Here is an 18,355-nt window from a genome sequence, read left to right as displayed (position 1 = left end):
CAGCTTAAAAACCATTGCGTTGACTAAACTACAAGAGTAGCTTAACCAACACAGGAAAAGAAAGTTTGTCAAATTTATTTGGGCAAAATCCTTCTTAAGAAGTAAGAAGAAGCACTCAAATCGATGATTTGAAATTGGCAAAGGAAAAGAGAAATGTTTGTAAAAAAATTGATTTCGGCAAGAGCCGACTACCATAAACATTTTTTTTTCGGAAGGTTCAAGTGTGGTTCACTTTGGGTTTGGTGAAACACCAGAATTTGTTCTGATAATTGGTTGATAGTTTTGCTGCAAGTAGAGGATGCTGACGAGAAATGTGGTAATTCCGAAACGTGCGTTCACCATCTTGCAGTCTATAGGGCTTTGCCCAAATAAATTTGACAAATATTCTTTTCCTCTGTTGGTTAAGCTACTCTTGTAGTTTAGTCAACGCAATTGTTTTTAAGCTGATATCAAAACAACAAATAAAATTTTATTTCTATAGAAAATGTTGCCAAAATTTTATGTTTATCGAATATTTTGTCAAAATTTTATTTCCATAGAAAATTTTGTCACAATTTTATATCTATAGAAAATTTTTTCAAAATTTTATTCCTATAGAAATTTTTGTCAAACTTTTATTTATATAGAAAAATTGTCAAATTTTTATTTGTATAGAAAATTTTGTCAAAATTTTATTTCTATAGATAACATTGTCAAAATTTTATTTATTTAGAAAATTTTATTTCTATAGAAAATTTTGTCAAAATTTGATCAAAATTTTATTTCTATAGAAAAATTTGTCAAAATTTTAATTCAAAAGAAAATTTGATCAAAATTTTATTTCTATCGAAAATTTTGTCAAAATTTTATTTCTATAGAAAATTTGATCAAAATTTCAAAACATTTTATTTCTATACAAAATTTTGTCAAAATTGTATTTGTATAGTAAATTTTATCAAAATATTGTATCCATAGAAATTTTTGTCAACATTTTATTTCTATAGAAAATTTTGTAAAACTTTTATTTCTATAGAAATGTTTGTCAAAACTTTATTTCAAAAAATTTTGACAAAATTCTCTATTGAAATAAAATTTTGACAAATTTTTCCATAGAAATAAAATTTTGATCACATTTTTTCTGTAGAAATAAAATTTTGATCAAATTTTCCATAGAAATAAAATTTTGACAAAATTTTCTATAGAAATAAAATTTTAATCAAATTTCTTTTTGAAATTAAAGTTTGACAAATTTTTCTATAGAAATAAAATATTGATCAAAATTTTTCTATAGAAATAAAATATTGATCAAAATTTTATTTCGAAAGGAAATTTGATCAAATTTTTATTTCTATAGAAAATTTGAACAAAATTGTATTTCTATAGAAAATGTTGTCAAAATTTTATTTGTAAACTTTTGTCAAAATTTTATTTCAATAGAGAATTTTGGAAAATGTTTTTTCTATATAAACTTTTGTTAAAATTTTATTGCTATAGAAAAATTTTCAAAATTTTATTTCAAAAGGAAATTTGATCAAATTGTTATTTCTGTAGAAAATATTGTCAACATTTTATTTGTATAGAAAATTTTGTCAAAATATTGTATCCATAGAAATTTTTGTCAAAATTTTATTTCTGTAGAAAATTTTGTCAAATTTTTATTTCTTTAGAAAATTTTGTCAACATTTTATTTCAAGGAAATTTTGTCAAATTTTTATTTCTTTAGAAAAATTTGTCAAAATTTTATTTCTTTAGAAAATTTTGTCAAAATTTTATTTCAAGGAAATTTGATCAACATTTTATTTCTACAGAAAAATTTGTCAAAATTTTATTTCAAAAGGAAATTTGATCAACATTTTATTTCTATAGAAAATTTTGTCAAAATTTTATTTCTATAGAAAAATTTTATTTCTATAGAAAAAATTTTATTTCTATAGAAAATTTTGTCAAAATTTTATTTGTATAGAAATTTTTGCAAAATTTTATTTCTATAGAAAATTTTGTCAAAATTTTAAATCTCTAGAAAATTTTGTCAAAATTTTATTTCAAAAGGAAATTTGATCAAAATTTTATTTCAAAAGGAAATTTGATCAAAATTTTATTTCTATAGAAAATTTTGTCAAAATTATATTTCTATAGAAAATTTTATTTCTATAGAAAAAATTTTATTTCTATAGAAAATTTTGTTAAAATTTTATTTGTATAGAAAATTTTGTCAAAATATTGTATCCATAGCAATTTTTGTCAAAACTTTATTTCTATAGAAAAATTTGTAAAAATTTTAAATCTCTAGAAAATTTTGTCAACATTTTATTTCAATAGAGAATTTTGGAAAATGTTTTTTCCATAGAAACTTTTGTTAAAATTGTATTACTACAGAAATATTGTCCAAATTTTTCCTATAGAAAATTTTTTCAAAATTTTATTTCTATAGAAAATTTTGTCAAAATTTTAAATCTATAGAAAATTTTGTCAAACTAGTTTTCTCTACAAGCTTTATCAACATTTTATTTCCATAGAAGATTTTGTCAAAATTTTATTTTGTTAGAAAATTTTGTGAAAATTTTATTTCTCTAGAAAATTTTGCCAAAATTTTCAATCTCCAGAAAATTTTGTAAAAATTTTAAATCTCTAGAAAATTTTGTCAAAATTTTAGTTCAGTAGAGAATTTGGGAAAATGTTTTTTCCATACAAACTTTTGTTAAAATTTTATTGCTATAGAAATATTGTCCAAATTTTTTTTCTATAGAAAATTTTGTCAAAATGTTAAATCTAAAGAAAATTTTGTCAAACTAGTTTTCTCTACAAGTTTTGTCAACATTTTATTTCTATAGAAGATTTTGTCAAGCTTTTATTTTGTTAGAAAATTTTGTCAAAATTTTATTTCTATAGAAAATTTTGTCAACATTTTATTTCTATATATAATATTGTCAAAATTGTATTTCTATAGAAAATTTTGTCAAAATTTTATTTGTATAGAAATTTTGTCAAAATTTTATTTGTATAGAAATTTTTGCAAAATTTTATTTCTGTAGAAAATTTTGTCAAAATTTTAAATCTCTAGAAAATTTTGTCAAAATTTTATTTCAAAAGGAAATTTGATCAAAATTTTATTTCTATAGAAAATTTTGTTAAAATTATATTTCTATAGAAAATTTTATTTCTATAGAAAATTTTGTCAAAATTTTATTTGTATAGAAAATTTTGTCAAAATATTGTATCCATAGAAATTTTTGTCAAAACTTTATTTCTATAGAAAAATTTGTAAAAATTTTAAATCTCTAGAAAATGTTGTCAACATTTTATTTCAATAGAGAATTTTGGAAAATGTTTTTTTCCATAGAAACTTTTGTTAAAATTTTATTACTATAGAAATATTGTCCAAATTTTTTTCTATAGAAAATTTTTTCAAAATTTTATTTCTATAGAAAATTTTGTCAAAATTTTAAATCTATAGAAAATTTTGTCAAACTAGTTTTCTCTACAAGTTTTGTCAACATTTTATTTCTATAGAAGATTTTGTCAACATTTATTTTGTTAGAAAATTTTGTCAAAATTTTATTTCTATAGAAAATTTTGTCAACATTTTATTTCTATACATAATATTGTCAAAATTTTATTTCTATAGAAAATTTTGTCAAAATTTTATTTCTGTAGAATACTTTGTCAAAATTTTATTTCTATAGAAAATTTTGTCAAAATTTTATTTCTATTGAAAATTTTGTCAAAATTTTATTTCTATTGAAAATTTTGTCAAAATTTTATTTATATTGAAAATTTTGTCAAAATTTTATTTCTATAAATTCTAAAAATACCAAAACTTCAAAGATTCTACCAACCAGTAAAAAATCTACCATTTTTGGTAGAATTCTACCAACTCTGGTTGAAATTTGATCACCTTGGTAGTATGAAATTTTGTTTTAGCTGTCAAATTCGCAATTATTAACTAATTTCGATGATTTTTTTTCTTTGTTGGATAGAACTTGTTAAACTCTACAAAAAAGGTTACGTGCTTGTGCGTATGTCTCTTAAAGTTCGTGAGTATTGGACCCACAATTTATTTACTTTTTTTAATTTTAACAAAGTGGTGTCAGTATTTTGGACATAGAAGGTCCGTTTTTTCACTTTGATTTATTTCAAATTTTTCACAAGAATTACAATTAGTAATATAGTCTAGTGTGCTGAATGTAAAGAACATCGGTTAAGATGATATAGCTCTCATATAAATCATCCGCCCGAGTTAGACTCATATGTCCACCACAGATAATAGAATTAATGTTCTAGCAGCGCATACTGAATTTGGTTGAAATCGGTTCAATAGCGTCCATATTATCTTTCGCCCGATATGCACTCATATGGCCCCAGAAGCCAAGACTTTACTTTGAAGTGCTCAACGGAAAGATATTACATTATGGTTTTTATTGATTTTTGCAGGAAAAATTGTTCTAAGAAATATTGCTGATTATACCATTCCTAAAATTCGTATCAAAAATCCCCAAAATCCCCAAAGTGGGAACATGAGTTAAAAAATCGTAGTTTGTTTTTTATTTTAATTTACATATTTTTCAGTTGTTTTCCGCTAAAATTAGTAGGTGGATAAATGGGGCTTTTCGGTAAAGAAATCGGGTTATATTCGTCGGTCTATAAATTTGTTTGGTAAGAGAGAATTTTTTTTGTTATTTCATGTATATATAGTGTTTTAGGTTTTGCTGCAAGTAGAGGATGCTGATGAGGAATGTGGTAATTCCGAAACAGCTGTACATCCAACCATCTTGCAGTCTATAGGGCTTTGCCCAAATAAATTTGACAAGCATACTTTTCCTCTGTTGGTTAAGCTACACTTGTAGTTTAGTCAATTCATGGCTTTAAGCTGAGATCAAAAAAAAAAAAAAAAAAACAATAACGTTTCTGAATAATAATACAATCTTTTCAGGAAGGAAAAGCATCATGCATGCTTATTGCAAATTGACCCCTCTTTCTATTGTAAGTCACACTATACACTTATTGGGTACCTTGTTAATTGGCTACCGAAGTTCACTTAATTTTCATATTTACTACTATTTTTCATTCATCCCATAATTAATTCACACAAAAATTTTGTTGCCACACTATAAAACAAAAGGAAAAAACTTTGTACCAAAACTAAAATAATTTAAATAAATTTCTAATAAATAACAATGCTAAAACAAAAAATTAAAAAAAAAATCAACAAAAAATAATAATAGCGAAATGTGTTCCCCACAAGTGTTTCGCATATAATAAGGCTTCTATATATATCTACGCGGTTAGTTTTGAATAGAGGATTACATCACAGAATCGACAGCAGATCATACACGTCTGCCAACATTCCAAATGGACTGAAGTAAAAAAAAAAACACAAAATACAACAAACACTCAATATCACATCTTTGGAATCACACCCCATTATCCCCCTCATTTTGGCATATGGTCATTGGATATTGAACCGGTCTTTATCGAGTCAATAATGGTTAGCTTGGAATTGTTGAATGAGTGCATTCCAAAGCCAAAAAGTAAACAATTCCCCTTGTTCCAAAAAAAACAAAAACTAAAAACCATACGGACTCAACCATTCATTTATTCATTTGGCGGCGAATTAATAATAACAACAACAACAATAATAAACAAAAACTTAATTAAATGTTAACGACATTAGTAACCCCATCGTAGTATAATTTTTTTGAGATATAGAGGCGGACAAGTGATAGCCAAGACAGCCAGCCAGCAAGCAAGTTAGTAAGGCAGCCAGCCAGACAGTCTCAGATCTCTGTGTTTTAATATTCCCCCTAGCAAATCTTGAATTCATTGCAACCGATCTCAACTATGGAATGATGACCCACTGAACCATTATAAATTAATTACAACATTTATTGGACATTAACAGAAAATCAACTTCTTATTGTAAATCGTTGGCCCTAATGTGGTTGCAACAAAGTATCACTATTTTTGTGGGGGATGCCATACCATAAGGCAATAATTTTACCAAATGCAGCATAAAAATCTTAATAATAAAGGCATAAATATTACACCCAAAGAATGTTGTTATATAAGAACATAATCCTTAAACAAGAAATAAATTTTTAACAAATAAAATAGAAATAAAATTTTAACAAATAAAATAGAAATAAAATTCTGACAAAATTGCCTACAGAAATAAAATTTTGACAAAATTTTCTATTGGAATACAGTTTTGACAAAATTTCTAGCAAAAGAATTTTGCCAAATTTTTCTAGAGAAATAAAATTTTGACAAAATTTCCAGTGAAATAAAATTTTTACAAAATTTTCTATAGAAATATTATTTTTACAAAATTTTCTATACAGAAATAAAATTTTGACAAAATTTTCTATACAAATAAAAAGTTGACAAAATTTTCCAGAGAAATAAAATTTTTACAAAATTCTCTATAGAAATAAAATTTTTACAAAATTTTCTATAGAATTAAATTTTGACAGAATTTTCTATAGAAACAAAATTTTGACAAAAACTTCTAAAGAAATAAAATTTTGACAATATTTTACATAAATATAAAATTTTGAAAAAAATTTGTATAGATATAAAATGTTGACAACATTTTCTATAGAAATCAAAATTTGACAAAATTTTCTATAGATATTAAATTTTGACGAAATTTTCTATAAAAATAAAATATTGACAAAAATTTTCTATAAAAAGAATATATTGACCAAAATTTTCTAGAAAAAACACAATTTTGCCCAAATTTTTTAGAGAACCAACATTTTCTATAGGAAAACAAATTTTGACAAAATTTTCTACAAAAAAATATGACAAAATTTTTACAAAATTTTCTATAAAATAAAAATTTTGACAAAATTTTCTATAGAATAAATATTTTGACAACATGTTCTATAGAAATAAAAAAAAAATCTAAAGATATAAAATTTTGGCACAATTTTCTATAGGAATAAAATTTGGAAAAAAATTATAGAAGTATAATTTTGACAAAATTTCTATAACAAATAAAAGTTTGACAAAATTTCCTATAGAAATAAAATAGAAATAAAATTTTCAAAAAAATTCTATAGAAATAAACTTTTGACAAAAATTTCTATAGAAATAAACTTTTAACAAAATTTTCTATAGAAACAAAATTTTGAAAAAAATTTCTATAGAAATAAAATATTGACAACATTTTCTATAGAAATCAACATTTGACAAAATTTTCTATAGAAATTAAATTTCGACAAAATTTTCTATAGAAATAAAATTTTGACAACATTTTCTATAGAAATAAAATTTTGACAAAATTTTCTATAGAAATAAAACTTTGAAGAAAATTTTCTATAGAAATAAAATTTTGACAAAATTTTGTATGGAAATAAAATTTTTTGTACAAATAAAATTTTGACAAAGAAAAGAAGATGAAGCACGCTCAAAATAAAACCCAGCCAATTTCACTCAAGTCGATGATTTGATGGTGGCAAAGGAAAAGAGAGATGTTTGTACGAATTTATTTCGGCATAAGCCGGCTATCAATGTAAAGCATTTTTTCAGAAGGTTCAAGTGTGGTTTATTGTTGGGTTAATGAACTGCCTGAATTTATTCTGATAATTGATAGATAGTGATAGAAATAAACTTTTGACAAAAATTTCTATAGAAATAAACTTTTAACAAAATTTTCTATAGAAACAAAATTTTGAAAAAATTTTCTATAGAAATCAACATTTGACAAAATTTTCTATAGAAATAAAATTTCGATAAAATTTTCTATAGAAATAAAATTTTGACAAAATTTTCTATAGAAATAAAATTTTGACAAAATTTTCTATAGAAATAAAATTTTCTGTACAAATAAAATTTTGACAAAGAAAAGAAGAGGAAGCACGCTCAAAATAAAGCCCAGCCAATTTCACTCAAGTCGATGATTTGATGGTGGCAAAGGAAAAGAGAGATGTTTGTACGAATTTATTTCGGAATAAGCCGGCTATCAATGTAAAGCCTTTTTTCAGAAGGTTCAAGTGTGGTTTATTGTTGGGTTTAATGAACTGCCTGAATTTATTCTGATAATTTGTTGATAGTTTTGCTGTAAGTAGAGGATGCTGATGAAGAATGTGGTAATTCCGAAACGTGCGTCCATCCAACCATCTTGCAGTCTATAGGGCTTTGCCCACATAAATTTGACAAACATTCTTTTCCTCTGTTGGTTAAGCTACACTTGTAGTTTGGTCAATGTATGGTTTTAAGCTGATTAAAGAACAACAAAAACAAAACGAATGATAGAAATACAATTTTAACAAAATTTTCTATCGAAATAAAATGTTGACAAACTTTTCAATAGAAATAAAATTTTACCAAAAATTTCTATAGAAATAAAATTTTGAAGAAAATTTCTATATAAATAAAATTTTGACAAAATTTTGTATGGAAATAAAATTTTGAAGAAAATTTTCTATATAAATAAAATTTTGACAAATTTTTCTATACAAATAAAATTTTGACAAAATTTTCTATAGAAATAAAATTTTGACATAATTTTCAATAAAAATAAAATTTTGACAAAATTTTCTATAGAAATACAATTTTGACAAAATTATCTACGGAAATAAAATTTTGACAAAATCTACGGAAATAAAATTTTGGCACAATTTGCTATGGTAATAAAATTTGGAAAATAAAAATTTATAGCAATACAATTTTGACAAAATTTCTATAACAAATAAAATTTTGACAAAATTTCCTATAGAAATAATATATTGACAAAAGTTTCTATAGAAATAAAATTTTAAGAAAATTTCCTATAGAAAGAAAATTTTGGCCAAAATTTTCTAAAGCAATAAAATTCTGACAAAATTTTCTACAGAAATGAAATTTCTCTAGAAATTTTCTGTAAAAATAAAATAAAAAACATAACAAAAAATGTTCACATACAGACGGACATGGCTAGATCGACTCAGGGGCCGGCTCTGAGCAATATTGCCAAAGACACCATACGTCTATCTCGTCTCCTTCTGGGTGGTGCAAACATATGCACTAACTATAACTATATAATACCATGTTCCATAGTATGGCGCAGGGTATAATAAAAATTAGAATTTTGGTTGGTTGGAAACTCGACAAAATTTGAAAAAAGGAGCAAAAATCGACTATTTGACTTTTGGTTCTCATTATAATCCCAGAAAAACATAAAGAAATTTTTGTAGCCAATTTAACTGACAAAAAATTTTTATAGAAATAAAATTTTAACAAAATTTTCTATCAAAATTAAATTTTGACAAAATGTTCCATAGAAAGAAAATTTTTACAAAATTTTCTACAGAAATAAACTTTTAACAAAATTTTCTATAGAAATAAAATTTTGACAAAATTTTCTAAATAAAATTTTGACAAAATTTTTTATAGAAATAAAATTTTGACAAAATTTTCTATAGAAATGAAATTTTGACAAAATTTTCTATGGAAATAAAAATTTGACAAAATTTTCTATAGAAATAAAATCTTGACAAAATTTTCTATATAAATAAAATTTTGACAAAATTTTCTATATAAATAAAATTTTGACAAAATTTTCTATATAAATAAAATTTTGACAAAATTTTCTATATAACTAATATTTTGACATGGATATATATAATATTTTGAAATGGAAATAAAATTTTCTGTACAAATAAAATTTTGACAAAATTTTCTATAGAAATAAAATTTTAACAAAATTTTCTATCGAAACAAAATGTTGACAAATTTTTCTATAGAAATAAAATTTTACCAAAAAATTTCTATAGAAATAAAATTTTTACAAAATTTTCTATAAAAATAAAATTTTGACAAAATTTTCTATAGAAATAAAATTTTGGCAAAATTTTCTATAGAAATAAAATTTTGACAAAATTTTGTATGGAAATACAATTTTCTATAGAAATAAAATTTTACCAAAAATGTCTATAGAAAAAAAATTTGACAAAATTTTCTATAGAAATAAAATTTTGACAAATTTCTCTATAGAAATAAAATTTTGACTAAAATTTCCAAAAAAATAAAATTTTGAAGAAAATTTTCTATAGAAATAAAATTTTGACAAAATTTTGTATGGAAATTAAATTTTGAAGAAAATTTTCTATATAAATAAAATTTTGACAAAATTTTCTATATAAATAAAATTTTGACAAAATTTTCTATAGAAATAAAATTTTGACAAAATTTTGTATGGAAATAAAATTTTGAAAAATTTTTCTATAGGAATAAAAATTTGACAAAATTTTCTATAGAAATAAAATTTTGACAAATTTTACTATAGAAATAAAATTTTGACTAAATTTTCTATAGAAATAAAATTTTGAAGAAAATTTTCTATAGAAATAAAATTTTGACAAAATGTTCTATAGAAATAAAATTTTGACAAAATTTTCTATAGAAATAAACTTTTGACAAAATTATCTACAGAAATATTTTTTTGAAATAATAAAATTTTGACAAAATTTTGTATGGAAATAAAATTTTGAAGAAAATTTTCTATATAAATAAAATTTTGACAAATTTTTTTTTCTATAGAAATACAATTTTGACAAAAATTTATTATAGAAATAAAATTTTGACAAAATTTTGTATGGAAATAAAATGTCCTGTACAAATAAAATTTTGACAAAATTTTCTATAGAAATAAAATTTTAACAAAATTTTCTATCGAAATTACATTTTGACAAAGTTTTCTATAGAAATAACATTTTACCAAAAATTTCTATAGAAATAAAATTTTTACAAAATTTTCTATAAAAATAAAATTTTGACAAAATTTTCTGTAGAAATAAAATTTTGACAAAATTTTCTATAGAAATAAAATTTTGACAAAATTTTGTATGGAAATAAAATTTTCTATAGAAATAAAATTTTACCAAAAATTTCTATAGAAATAAAATTTTGACAAAATTTTCTATAGAAATAAAATTTTGAAGAAAATTTTCTATAGAAATAAAATTTTGACAAAATTTTCTATAGAAATAAAATTTTGACAAAATTTTCTATAGAAATAAACTTTTGACAAGATTATCTACAGAAATATTTTTTTGACAAAGTTTTCTATAGAAATAAAACTTTAACAAATTTTTTTATAGAAATAGAATTTTGACAAAATTTTCTATAGAAATAAAATTTTGACAAAATTTTCTATAGAAATAAAATTTTGACAAAATTTTCTATAGAAATAAAATTTTGACAAAATTTTCTATAGAAATAAAATTTTGACAAAATTTTGTATGGAAATAAAATTTTCTATAGAAATAAAATTTTACCAAAAATTTCTATAGAAATAAAATTTTGACAAAATTTTCTATAGAAATAAAATTTTGACTAAATTTTCTATAGAAAAAAAAATTTTGAAGAAAATTTTCCATAGAAATAAAATTTTGACAAAATTTTGTATGGAAATAAAGAAATAAAATTTTGAAGAAACTTTTCTATATAAATAAAATTTTGACAAATTTTTCTATAGAAATACAATTTTGACAAAATTTTCTATAGAAATAAAATTTTGACAATTAAATTTTGAGAAAATTTTGTATATGAATAACATTTTGACAAAATTTTCTACAGAAATACAATTTTGACAAAATTTTCTATACAAATTAAATGTTGACAAAATTTTTATAGAAATAAAATTTTGAGAAAATTTTCTATAGAAATTTTGAGAAAATTTTCTATAGAAATATTGACAAAATTTTCTATAGAAATAAAATTTTGACAAAATTCTATAGAAATACAATTTTGAGAAAAATTTCTATGAATATACGATTTTGAGGAAAGAATTTATGGAAATAAAATTTTGAGAAGATTTTTTATAGAAATAAAATTTTGACAAAATTTTCTATAAAAATTAAATTTTGAGTAAATTTTCTATATGAATAACATTTTGACAAAATTTTCTACAGAAATAAAATTTTGATAAAATTTCTTATAGAAATTAAATGTTGACACAATTTTCTATAGAAATAAATTTTTGCGAAATATTTTTATAGAAATTATGACAAAATTTTCTAAAGAAATCAAATTTTGGCAAAATTTTCTATAAAAATAAAATTTTGACAAAATTCTATAAAAATAAAATTTTGAGAAAATTTTCAATGAATATACAATTCTGAAGAAAGAATTTATGGAAATAAAATTTTGAGAAGATTTTCTATAGAAATAAAATTTTGACAAAATATTCTACAGAAATTAAATTTTGAGAAAATTTTCTATATGAATAACATTTTGACAAAATTTTCAATAGAAATCAAATTCTGAGAATTTTTTTTTATAGCAGTTATGACAAAATTTTCTATACATATAAAATTTCGACAAAAAAATAAAATTTTCTAAAGAAATACAATTTTAACAAAATTTTCTATATGACAAAATTTCACAAACTGTTCTATAGGAATAAAATTTTGAGAAATCTTTTTATAGAACTGCAATTTTGAAAACATTTGCTATAGAAATACAATTTTTGAGCAAGTTTTCTATAGAAATAAAATTTTATGAACATTTTCCGCAGAAATAAAATTTTGACAAAATTTTCTGTACAAAAAATTTTTTTGAGAATTTTCTATAGAAGCACAATTTTGACAAAATTTTCAATAGGAATAACAAAATTTGCTATAAAAGTAAAATTCTGACAAAATTTTCTATAGAAATTATGACAAAATTTTCTATGGAAATCAAATTTTGACAAAATTTTCTATAAATATAAAATTTCGACAAAATTTTCTATAGAAATAAAATTTTGACAAAATTTTCTATAGATATAAAATTTCGACAAAATTTTCTAAATAAATAAATAGTTGTGAAATCTTTCTATAGAAATACAATTTTGACAACTTTTTCTATAGATATAAAATTTTTGACCAAGTTTTCTATAGAAATAAAATTTTATGAACATTTTCTGTAGAAATTAAATTTTGAGAAAATTTTCTGTAGAAATAAAGTTTTTACAAAATTTTCTATACAAAAATTCTTTGAGCGAATTTTCTATAGAAGCTAAATTTTTACACAATTTTCAAGAGGAATAAAATTTAAAAAAAAAATTTCCTACAAATAGAATGCAATTAAATAGCAATAAAATTTTGACAAAATTTTCTACAGAAATAAAATTTTGATAATATTTTCTATAGAAATAAAATTTTGAAAATTTCTCTATAAAATAAAATTTTAAAAATTTCTCTAAAGAAATAAAATTCCTTCAAAATTTTATAAAAAGTAAAATTTTCAGTTTAATATTTATCCAGAATTTTGAATTCAGTTTTTTTCGTGTATATATGTGACTCGTGTTCCATTGTGGAAAAATGTGACAAACTTAAAATAAATAAAATAGTTTTTTTGTTTCTTAAGTAAATAAACACTTCATCTTGAAGCAAAATACAGTAGTATTTGTGTAAGATTAAGCGACAAACAAAACAAAAAAAACACCAATAATATTAAAAGCAACTGAAAATAATGAGAAATCCATGAATGATGTCTTTACTCAAACCGCACCCAATACTAGGGAGAAGCCTTGAAACTGCAAAAAAATTCTAAGTTGTGTGTTGTCAAAAAGTTCACCCCATCAGGGTCACGCAACAAAACTTCCATTAACAATATACACAGCGCTTTAAGGTTTTATTTTCACAAGCATCCCATATTCCAAGTCGAAACACATGCGATCTTTAAAGAGATAACATTTCATAATAAAATTTTAGATAAATATTTGTAATTATATCCCAATTTAAATATTCGGCAATTGGGAGAGCAGCAGTGTTGGAATTCTTAGCATTTTGCGATTTTGAAATTTGAATTTCGTACAACATTGCCTTCGATTTGCTACGGCTAGTAACCACATTTGCCAGTCGAGCTAACAATAATCTACGAAAATTGGAGAAAAGTTTACTAAAAAACTACAAAACTAAAAATCTTATTTTAAGATTTATTTCTATAAACAATTTTATCAACATTTTACTTCAATAGAAAATTTTGTCAAATTTTATTTCTATAGAAAATTTGATCAAAAGTTTATTTCTATAGAAAGTTTTATCAACATTTTATTTCTATAGAAAATTTTTGTCAAAATTTTATTTCTATAAAAAATTTTATCAAAATTTTATTTCTATAGAAAATTTTGTCAACATTTTATTCCTATAAAAAATTTGTAAAATTTTATTTCTTTAGAAAATTTTGTCAAAATTTTATTTCTATAAAAAATTTTGTCAAAATTTTATTTCTATAGAAAATTTTGTTAAAATTTTATTTCTATAGAAAATTTTGTCAAAATTTTATTTCTATAGAAAATTTTGTCAAAATTTTATTTCTATAGAAAATTTTGCCAAAATTTTATTTCTATAGAAAATTTTATCAAAATTTTATTTCTATCGAAAATTTTGCCAAAATTTTATTCCTATAGAAAATTTAGTTTATTCCTTTAGAAAATGTTGTCAAAATTTTATTTCTATAGAAAATTTTGCCAAAATTTTATTCCTATAGAAAATTTAGTCAAAATTTTATTTCTATAGAAAATTTTGTCAAAATTTTATTTCTATAGAAAATTTTGTCAAAATTTTATTTCTATAGAAAATTTTGTCAAAATTTTATTTCTATAGAAAATTTTGTCAAAATCTTATTTCTACAGAAAATTTTGTCAAAATTTTATTTCTATAGAAAATTTTGTCAAAATGTTATTTCTATAGAAAATATTGTCAAAATTTTATTTCTATAGAAAATATTGTCAAAATTTTATTTCTATAGAAAATTTTGTTAAAATTTTATTTCTATAAAAAATTTTGCCAAAATTTTATTTCTATAGAAAATTTTGTCAAAATTGTATTTCTATAGAAAATTTTATCAAAATTTGATTTCTATCAACAATTTTGTCAAAATTTTATTTCTATAGAAAGTTTTGTCAAAATTTTATTTCTATAGAAAATTTTGTTAAAATTTTATTTCTATAAAACATTTTATCGAAATTTTATTTCTATAGAAAATTTTGTCAACATTTTATTTCTATAAAAAATTTTGTAAAATTTTATCTCTATAGAAAATTTTGTCAAAATTTTATTTCTATAGAAACGTTTGTCAAAATTTGATTTCTATCGAAAATTTTGCCAAAATTTTATTCCTATAGCAAATTTAGTCAAAATTTTATTTCTATAGAAGATTTTGAAAATATTTTATTTCTATAGAAAATTTTGTCAAAATTTTATTTCTATAGAAAATTTTGTCAAAATTTAAATTCGATAGAAAATTTTATCAAAATTTCATTTCTATCGAAAATTTTGTCAAAATTTGATTTCTATAAAAATTTTTGCCAAAATTTTATTTCTATAGAAATTTTGTCAAAATTTTATTTCTATAAAAAATTTTGTCAAAATTTTATTTCTATAGAAAATTTTGTTAAAATTTTATTTCTATAAAAAATTTTGTCAAAATTTGATTACTATCGAAAATTTTGTCAAAATTTTATTCCTATAGAAAATTTTGTAAAATTTTATTTCTATAGAAAGTTTTATCAAAATTTTATTTCTATAGAAAATTTTATCAAAATGTCATTTCTATAGAAAATTTTATCAAAATTTTATTTCTATAGAAAATTTTGCCAAAATTTTATTTCTATAGGAAATTTTGCCAAAATTCTATTTCTATATAAAATTTTGTCAAAATTTTATTTCTATAGAAAATTTTGTCAAAATTTTATTTCTATAGAAAATTTGCGAAGAATAATATTTTGCAAAATCTACCAAATCATCAAAAATTGTACCAATCTACTAAACCGTACAAAACCTATCATTTTTGGTAGAATTCTACCAACTGTGGCAACCGTGCAACTTGACATAGTGTTGCCACCGATTGTCGATTTGTAAAATTTTTCTCCCATAAGCCTAGTACTAAGATCTAGTTTTCGCACGAAAAACTGTTATACTCTATATAAAAAAACGTTAGCGCAGAATAAATGCGAAATCTTTGTTTTGAGCATTTTCAAACACTTATTTATACAACCCTGGGTTTTTTCGCACGAAAAAATATTCGTTTTTCGCAGAAACGAGCTTAGTACTAAGCAATATACAAACAAGTTAAAGAAAATTTGAAGCCTATTTTTACCATATAAATTCATTCGATAAAATATCAATGAGTTAAATTTAAATTTTCAATTTAATTAAATTTAAATTTTCATTTTAATTAAATTTAAAATATTGCATTTAATTAAATTTAAATTTTCATTTCAATTAAATTTAAATTTTCAATTAAATTTAAAATTACAATTTCAATTTTGCCACAAAATACTCCAAATTTACCATACATCGCAATTTTGGTGAGGTAAATGGTGTGGTGAAATATCTCCGGCTGAATTTAGCTGTTTATCTGTTCCCTTGGATTCACTCCTATTTAATTCTGTTCTATATACATACGAGTACATATTTTTTTTAAATAAATCACCCTTTTAATGCCTGCTATAATTTTAGTTTGAATACAGATATACAAAAAAGAATAGACCCATATGCATAAATTTTCAAAATTTATTTTGCATATTTTAAACATTCAAAACTAACGAATAAAAACTGAGATACTTTCACGTATAAAATTTCTTCATTAGCATGTATGGAATTTAAATTAATCACCACTTCTCAATCAATAAAAACCAACAACAAAACAAAACAAATGATTCACCACTCCATGTATGTGTGTAGGTATACTCATCACCTCACTGTAATAGTGCTATTTATATGCTCACCACTATGAGTTAGGTTCAGAAAGAAACACACAGTCAGTCAGAGAAAACTTGTTCTTGGTGTTGATGTTTGTTGATGACGTTATTGATAAAATGAGGAGATTGAGAGAAGAGTGGGAGAGATAAAACATATAAAACAATAGCAACAACAACGTGAGCAAAACATTGATTAGAGCAAAATATTTTTGGAACCCTCTGTAGTTTGTAGGCGTTTGCTTAAAAATTTTGTTTTGATTTCGATCACAAATCATGTTTTTAAAAGATCCTCTCTTAGCATCCCCCTTCCAACACTCTCCCTTGCAATGAAGATATGTGTTAACTGAATTTGAATGAATGTAGGCGATGACTTTGGTAGTTTACCCATAAATTACCTCAACTCCCCCTCCGTCCATACTATTAAGATAAGAAACCGAAATGCATTATGAAACAAAACAAAAAAAAAACAACAACACTTGCTCATGGGATACCTGTCATCAAACCAGAAATCATCACCATTAACATTTAGGCCTATTCCCATTTAAGGTATTATATAGGTGTCTTGTCATCATAACTTACCACAGCTACTTTGCCCATAACATCTTTTTCCTTGAGCCCCAACCCAAAAAGGTAATCCAAAAGATGCTTTAAGAAGACAGCAAATAGAATCAAGGGCAGTAAGAGTAGGAAAATTACGATTTTCAAGTTATAAATGCCCCGGGTAACTTCATCATTTTGACGAGGTGATGCGGAGGCGGTCGATGTGGTCACCCGTGTTGTTGTTGTGCTGCTGCGTACGGGTGGGGTAACAGTCGTTGTAGTTGTTGCAGGCACATCTGATGAGGATCGTGTCATTACAGTAACTGAGTGATCTACCATTTTTTTGCAATTTTATTTTCTTTTTTTACTTTTCACTGAATTTTGTTTTTCAAAAATATTTTCTTTTTTTTCAAAAATATTTCTTTCTATAAAATTTCACTTAAAAAAACAATTTCTTCCCTTCTTTTTTTTCTATTTCAACAAAAAATTCACTTTTCAAAAATCGCGCGCGTGCTCTCCTTTCTTTACAATCTTTGCAATAGACTTGGCTTGGACCTTTCGTTATTTTTTACTTCCACTCCTAACGACGCTTTAAACGCGTTTGCTGTTCATTTCTCCATTCCTCTGTTGATCATTGATGGTAGCACACGAGTGTTGTTATTATTGTCGTCGTGAAATCGAATACTTCCAAGTTTCTATTTGTTGTTGTTGTTGCTTGTGTGCGAAGAGGTAGTTTTGTTTTTAACTCAAAAGTTTTTTTTTTGTTTTCAAAAGAAATACTCATACGTCGGGGTGGTGTAGAGCGCTATCTCAGATACTCGCTCGCACACTTAACAATGATGATCATGAATGATCATTGGCGTAAGTGGCAGTACGTATTGGCTAAATTGCATTGCAGTGCACAGTGATTTTTTAAAGGAAGCCACCGTTGCATCGCGGAAAAATATAAAAGTAAAAGTATTCATTCTTGCTGAATAAGGTTAGCATGACTGAATAAGGTTTTCTATAGAAAAACTTTAAGTCAGCCTGGCTGAATAAGGTTTTCTATAGGACAACTTTAATTCAGCCTGGCTGAATAATGTTTCCTATAGGAAAACTTTAAGTCAGCCTAGCTGAATAGGGTTTTCTATAGGACAACTTTAATTCAGCCTGGCTGAATATGGG

The 18,355-nt window shown here is 22.7% G+C and overlaps 1 protein-coding gene across 1 annotated transcript in view; it reads right to left on the bottom strand.

Annotated features, from left to right (window-relative positions):
• LOC142220744 (estradiol 17-beta-dehydrogenase 11) overlaps positions 1-17,812 on the bottom strand; it is a 40,205-nt gene extending 22,393 nt beyond the window's left edge. The window contains exon 1 of the mRNA XM_075290044.1: positions 17,231-17,812. Within this exon, the coding sequence (XP_075146159.1) occupies positions 17,231-17,530 (300 nt within the window). The 5' untranslated portion in view covers positions 17,531-17,812. The remainder of the gene's footprint in view (positions 1-17,230) is intronic.
• Between the last annotated feature and the right edge of the window lie 543 nt (positions 17,813-18,355).

The sequence above is a fragment of the Haematobia irritans genome, chromosome 1 (assembly GCF_050003625.1).
Source record: "Haematobia irritans isolate KBUSLIRL chromosome 1, ASM5000362v1, whole genome shotgun sequence".
In the NCBI taxonomy this organism is placed as follows: Eukaryota; Metazoa; Arthropoda; class Insecta; order Diptera; family Muscidae; genus Haematobia; species Haematobia irritans.
Note: the sequence above shows the minus strand (reverse complement) of the source record. Positions and strands in the feature narration are given on the sequence as shown.